Genomic DNA, 6,837 nt, shown 5'->3' on the forward strand with positions numbered 1-6,837 from the left:
AAAATGTCGTAGAGTAGAAGAGCAACGCGAAGAAGACGAGAAAGTTGAAACGGAAGGGGTAAAGAGAGAAAAGGAGGAAGCTGAAAAGTTTGCGTGGGAAGAAAATGAATATCAAAAAAGCGCGTTCAATGAATTCAAAAAAGAGTTTGAACAATCTGAGTCATTGGAAAGTGAAAATCTAAAGCTAGAAAAATTTGGAGTCGAAAAGTCATACCAACAGCAACATGATGTTGTAAAACCTGTTACAGCAGGTATATTAAGCAAGGATACCGATAGTAAGGATAGTAAAGTAAGACGAGAAATAGAGGAAGCTAATAATTGTTTATTAGAAGACATTACCACCCGTAGTTGTTTGAAAAATTATATTGACAGTTCTGGAAATATTCCTGGAGATGAGGGTTGTCTGAAAATTCAATCTTCTAATCTTAAATCTTCATCATTATTTAATATACATAAAGCTAGTGGAGAAAATCGAATGACTTGTAGCAATATATCTGATTTGAAACTTGATAGCATTCAAACTCGTTGTAGATTGAATCTTAAACATAACAAATTTTTATCTAGATCAAGAGAAGATTTATTAAATAATGAACATGATATGAAATTTGCTCGTGCCCCACTTTGTAGAGGCACAAGTGTTTTTGATGTGACTATAAATAGTAAATTTACCAATACAATTGGAAATAAATATTCGACATCCTTACTTAATTTTGACTCAGAATTAAAAAATCGAAATGTTGCAAAGATGCTTAATACGAATAGAATAGATTTCCAATATACTAAATACAACCCAAAATCATTTCATTCTAATTATCATTCCATGTCAGTGTCCGATTGTCTTGCTTTAAGTCGTTCTCGTAGAAGATTTGAATCGAGAAGTTCCATTGCTAGTTATGAAGTTCCAAAATCTCCAACAATGAACTTTGATGTAAGTTTAGTAATAAAAAATTTCTTATACATATGTAGTATATATTAGTTTTTATTAAATTTCATAACAAATAGTATTGTTTGTCTATTATGTATTGATAATGTATTATTGATGTCATTATTTCATATAATATTTTTAATTATAAAATTTCTCAATATAATATTGAGAGTTTTAAAAAGCTTTGTTTTATATGTTCATTTTAAATTTTATCATCATTTTTATATATCTATATAATTTTAACTAAAATGTATAAATTTGATAAAAAAAACTATTATTAATATAATGTTATTTTAATGAATATTTGATTTTATTTGATAATCGTATGTTTTATTATAATCTCATTTGTTGATAATGTAATATTTTGTTTAATAAGCGTTAACATTAGATGAATACTTTCAGTATATTTTTAAATATTGAGGTAACATTAACAAACGTTAATATAACAATTATTTGTCTACATAATTTAAAATAATATATACATGTTTAAGATATAAATTGCAACTATTTTTACTAGATAAAATGTTAATGTTAGTTCAATTCTTGGAAATTTATAATAGATCTACTTTTGATATTTAGTGGAGATTCTTATTGATTCTAGTAATTTCAGTTAAAAAATTATAAATTTTTCTTTTGAATATCTTATAAATATTCAGATTTTATGTTTACGTATAAACAATCATAGCCATTTTTAAATATTTATTGTATTTTTATATATTTGTTGGGTGTTATATATTATGTCTGCATATTAAATAATATCTTTAGGATTAATATATATATATATTATACGATGAATCATTTATTCTCAATATCAATTAATAGTTTGTTTATTACATGAATTGTGAAGTTCGCTTATAATGAATTTTTTAATATATATTTGTTACATTGAGGCTGCATTTATTTTCAAATAAAGTTTGCATGATGATGTCTACTCTCTCTGCTATTTTCTTTCATATATTTTAGTAGACATACTATCCTATTCTATCTATGCTTTTGTACAATATATTTTTAGGTATTTTTATTTCATTTAGCAGTTTATAGTATCTTACGCTATATGAATAAGGGTTAATAATATTTGTAATGAGATTAATTATTGCAACAACGAATGAAAATGTAAAAAAAAATTATATTTTCAAATGATTAAGATAGATCTTGTTTATTAACTGTAATTACTATTGTTACATTGATGTATTCTCAATTTACAAAGTGATTTTGAAACGAGTTCAAATTATTTAATATTTGATTTAGTTTTTTGTTATTTAATTACGAAATATATAAAAAAAAATGGGTGGTATATTATAATTGATAGCGCGAAGAGTGAATATCAGTTATAATTCTTGAGAATTAAAAAAATTATAATTTCCGTTAGAAGAAATAAAAAGACTAGAAAATATACTGTTTAAATTAATTTAGAAAAAATATTTTTTTAAACTAGAAAATTTGTTTAATGGCTTATAGAATTATATAATACATGCTGTGATTGATATATAAATAAAATTGTACTTTTATAGCACGGAAAATGTCCAATATTCTGCACAAAATTGACAAATTGTACAGTTGCTGAAGGGTCTCATATACGACTTATATGTACTGCGATTGGACAACCAGAGCCCCAAGTTTATTGGACTAAAAATGGAGATCGAGTAAGGCCAAGTAGACGCGAACAAACTAAGTATGAAAATGGAATGGCAACATTAGAAATTATTTCCGCAGCGCTTGAGGATTCTGGATATTACGCTTGCTTAGCAAAAAATCCTTATGGACAAGCATCAACGGAAGCTACTATAAGAGTTTATCCAATTTATGACGCTTTATCGGTGGAGCCCTCATATACATCAATTAGAAATGGTAAAGTCATTCTAATTTATAGTATTTTTATGTAAAAATTTATAAATATCATATATAATATAATACCTATATAATTCACAAGTTATATATAATTTTTAGATAAATATAAAATAATGGATAAACAATCTAATATTTTTGGACAATTAATACCTTCAATTTCATGTCAAACAAATGAACGAATTCTTCGAGGTAATCGTTATAGATCATCTACACTTGGTCATGGCATTTTCCGTCTACAGACATCTGAATCTGATATTTCTAATAACGCACACCAACACGGAGTTCGCTTTCATGGTAAAATTTTATTATTTTTATTTTGTATATGAATATTATTAAAATATTTTCAAATATTTTTTTTTGAATATTTCAGGAAAGGAAAATAGTAAAATTCCGTTAAAAAATGACGATTCGATTTATAATCAATTGTATAATACTGGAAGAAAACGAGAGGAACTTCCTCAAATATCTACTTCTCTTGCTGATTACAAAGTGCCTGCAGGAGGAACAATAGCACTACAAGTAGAAATAAAAGGTAATCGATTTTTTTTAATATAACTATATTATTTTTTAAATAAAAAATATTTTTGACAAAATACGATTTTTAAAATATCGCATATGTTTTAGATTCCTTAGCACCTAATGTTACGTGGCTTCGTCGTAATGGAGAAAAGAAAGAACCAATTTCAAGTCCGAAAACTTATACCTTTTCTGAATCTGGTGTTTACACTCTAATTTTGCCTGAAGCAACTGAATCCGAAGCTGGAACATATGTTTGTCGTGTAAGTAATGCTTATGGCCACGTTGACACAAGTACAACAGTCGAAGTAATTCCGTTAAGTAAATTTGATGATTTGGGAAAGCCAGCAGCATTTGTTTCACAACCTACGGATAAAACAGTACATGTTACGGATGGGGAAGCTGCATCCATATCATTTCGAGTTAGTGGCATTCCAAAGCCTAAAGGTATTCAGCACACTTTTTAATAAATATTTAAATAAATAAGAATTTAATTTAATTGTATTTTCTTAAATTTTATGTTTGATGTAAGTTACACAAAGTTTCAAAATTAATAATTTCAATTTATTACCTCTAACTAGATACTTAATTTAACTTAATTTAGAATTACTGAATTTAACAAAATTTTTTATTCAGTTATTTGGATGAAAGGCATAAAAGATATTTCGGATGGGCCACGAACCCATAAGGAGGCGATTGACGATTATGTTAGATTGACTTTGAATAGAGTCAATTCAGATGACGAAGGAACATACTGTATTCTTGTAAAAAATTGCTATGGCTGTGATCGATCTTTCTTTACATTGAAGGTTTATTTTTTAATAAAATATTGTGTTTAAATGAAATATAATATTGTTTAAATGTATAAATGAATGCTGTTTTAAATATAAGGTAAGGCAGAGGGCGAGATCTTTGACTCCGACATCTGAAAGAACAAGTTTATCCGATCGTCTATCTGATATACACACTCGAGAACGGCAATCTTATCTCAGAAGTGAGTAATGTTAATTTTTTTTAATTATATGTTTGTCACCTAAATATTTTCTCAATAAATAATTATAATATAAGTTTATATTTTTAATTGTATACAATAATAAATATATTGAATTTTATATGCATTAAATATTTGAATAACTGCAACGGGAGAGAGAGAATGAGAGAGTGTGAAAGAGAGGGAGGAGGTGAAAAAGTGACAATGCAAAAGAGGTCAAAGTATCTAAAAATTATTATTTTGCCTACCCACGCCGTGAATTCGCTAAATCTCTTCTTGGACTATTTTTGTCGGGATCTCCCCGCCAACAAACGCTTGTCATTAGAGACGCGTTCAACCAATTTTAAAATTTAGTTCGTTGTTCGCGGTCCAATTACATATTCGACTTTAGTCTTATCATTTTCAATAATCGGCTACGACTTACGAAATATCTTTAACAGTGCTATTTTGTTCTAAAATTGATTATGTCTTCTTGAGTGATGAGAAGTTTATAGAAAAATGAGTATTAACGGTGATAATTATTTCGATGATGAAATAATTTCACGATCCAAAAAAAATTTAGTGAAAAGGTTGAAATTAATATGGTACAATAGAAACAATTCAGATTTAGAATTGTTGAACTATCAAGGTATTTGTTCAAATTTTGAGATAAAATTTATTTTAATTCTTTTAATTATCTTAATTTTATTAATATATAAAGAATATTAATTATATATATATATATATATATATATATATATATATATGTATAATCGTATAGAACTATAGAATTATAAAAGCTTTTAAAATTAATATATATTTTTTGACTAATCTATTTGCGCAAATTACAAAAATCATTTTCATAAATCAAAGGCAATTTTGACACTGAAATATAATTTTTTGTATAAAATAATTTTATATACGTTTAGTAACGAACTTAGAATTAAAAGGTTAAATTGATAAAATATATCCAATTAAATTATTTAGACTTTAGGCATTATATGCGAGTGTTTTTATGAATTATTCAGTGCGACGTTCGTGTTATTAAATTACCCAATACGTAAGATTTTATATTGATTAAAGTAAAAGGGAAAGCTTTATCTTATTGTTAATCGTTGAGTACAGACTTTTATTCTTGCCGAATGTTTTAGATATACCCGGTCCAATTAGTAGTGAACCCATTGTCATTGACGGTGGAAGAAATTGGCTTTCTTTGAGCTGGGAAAAAGCGGATCAGCGTGGGCCTGTTCCCGTTGTTGCATATCGGGTCGATGCCTGGCAAATGGGACGAGAAGGTGGAGCACGATGGAAAGAGGTTCTTTTTAATAAATTTGTTTAAATAATTTCTTAAACTATAGTTACAACGTACCATCTTTGGCAATAAATTATTTCAAACTACTGTATAAGCAACAGTGACTGAATATATCTACCGTTTTAATTTTCAAAATTAGTTACTTTTATTACTTTTTATCATCGGGTTTATTTTTAATTTTTATAAAAATTTATACATTGTAATTGTAATACTTATAGTTCGAGCAGTTGAAATCGTTCTTATATACACTGGCATATAATTATTATAAATACTGAAGCATAAGGTATTTTAATTTTTCGTTAATAAACATCGTTAATAAACATTATAAAAATCATAATTTTATAAATCAAGTCAATAATAAACATAAATAAGAATAAATAAAAATAATAACAATCATACATACATGCTTTATTATTTTTTTAATCTTATTAAATCGAAATTTTAACAATTTCTATGTCTATTAAGATAATTAATAAAAATTAATTTGTTTTTGTTAAAAATAGCTGGGTATTACGCCAATTAATTCATTTGATGCTTTCAATCTTCGACCTGGCGGTGAATACAAATTTCGCGTGACACCAAAAAATCGTTATGGATGGGGCGAATCTGTTACAATGAGCGGGACAGCGACTGTGTGTGACGATGTCGAAATTCCAGAATTTACGAAAATTCTCCCTGGACAACTTAAAGCACTCGAAGGATCGACAGTCGAATTAGAATGCGAAGTGAGTTTATTTTTTTTTGCTATTAATGATTGGAAGGAGATTAAAGATTAAGAAAATATTTCTTTAATTTTCAACTTATTTATATTTAAATGTGATAAATAAAGTAGATAATATAATGATATACTAAATTAATTCATATTTAATTTAAGTAATTTAAACAAAATTTAATTAACAGATATATGGAAAATATATGAAATTGTAAATATAAAAAATGTTAAATACTAAATATTATATTCGTATATTAATATGATTTCATATTAAAGGTTCGTAGTGATTCTAAATTTGATGTAAAATGGCTTCGGGAAACAACAGAAATTGATTCCAGTGACGACTCAAAATATATTGTAAAAAGTGATAAAGCTAAGTGCTCGCTTATTTTACAAAATATCAATAATTACGATTCTGGTAGATATATTTGTGAAGTTACAAATAAAGCAGGTAAAGTATCATCGTATGGGCGGATTTTGGTTGTAAATGATCAAAAAATTTTAAATGCCGACGAACGCTTAAAGAAAAGGTACGATACTTATTGCTTATAATA

At 26.6% G+C, this 6,837-nt stretch overlaps 2 protein-coding genes across 2 annotated transcripts; both read left to right on the plus strand.

Annotated features, from left to right (window-relative positions):
• Positions 1 to 2,434: 2,434 nt before the first annotated feature.
• On the plus strand, positions 2,435 to 4,218 carry LOC105360792 (CAVP-target protein-like). The gene is made up of 6 exons (XM_011497793.1): positions 2,435 to 2,773; positions 2,873 to 3,067; positions 3,144 to 3,305; positions 3,398 to 3,736; positions 3,926 to 4,098; positions 4,186 to 4,218. Exons 1-6 carry the CDS (start codon positions 2,611 to 2,613, stop codon positions 4,216 to 4,218), a joined length of 1,065 nt encoding a protein of 354 aa, XP_011496095.1. The 5' UTR covers positions 2,435 to 2,610.
• A 560-nt stretch (positions 4,219 to 4,778) lies between these two features.
• Positions 4,779 to 6,835, plus strand: LOC105360793 (Down syndrome cell adhesion molecule-like). Its single transcript, XM_011497794.1, has 4 exons — positions 4,779 to 4,908; positions 5,411 to 5,574; positions 6,075 to 6,296; positions 6,560 to 6,835. Exons 1-4 carry the CDS (start codon positions 4,779 to 4,781, stop codon positions 6,833 to 6,835), a joined length of 792 nt encoding a protein of 263 aa, XP_011496096.1.
• Positions 6,836 to 6,837: the final 2 nt, after the last annotated feature.

The sequence above is a fragment of the Ceratosolen solmsi genome, unplaced genomic scaffold (assembly GCF_000503995.2).
Source record: "Ceratosolen solmsi marchali unplaced genomic scaffold, CerSol_1.0 scaffold47, whole genome shotgun sequence".
In the NCBI taxonomy this organism is placed as follows: Eukaryota; Metazoa; Arthropoda; class Insecta; order Hymenoptera; family Agaonidae; genus Ceratosolen; species Ceratosolen solmsi.

Coding starts and splice junctions, on each gene's coding strand:
- LOC105360792 (XM_011497793.1), top strand. CDS start 2,611: ATGGCAACATTAGAAATTATTTCCGCAGCGCTTGAGGATTCTGGATAT. Junction 3,068..3,143: donor ACACGGAGTTCGCTTTCATG/GTAAAATTTTAT, acceptor TGAATATTTCAG/GAAAGGAAAATAGTAAAATT. Junction 4,099..4,185: donor GATCTTTCTTTACATTGAAG/GTTTATTTTTTA, acceptor ATATAAGGTAAG/GCAGAGGGCGAGATCTTTGA.
- LOC105360793 (XM_011497794.1), top strand. CDS start 4,779: ATGAGTATTAACGGTGATAATTATTTCGATGATGAAATAATTTCACGA. Junction 4,909..5,410: donor AGAATTGTTGAACTATCAAG/GTATTTGTTCAA, acceptor CGAATGTTTTAG/ATATACCCGGTCCAATTAGT. Junction 5,575..6,074: donor GTGGAGCACGATGGAAAGAG/GTTCTTTTTAAT, acceptor TGTTAAAAATAG/CTGGGTATTACGCCAATTAA.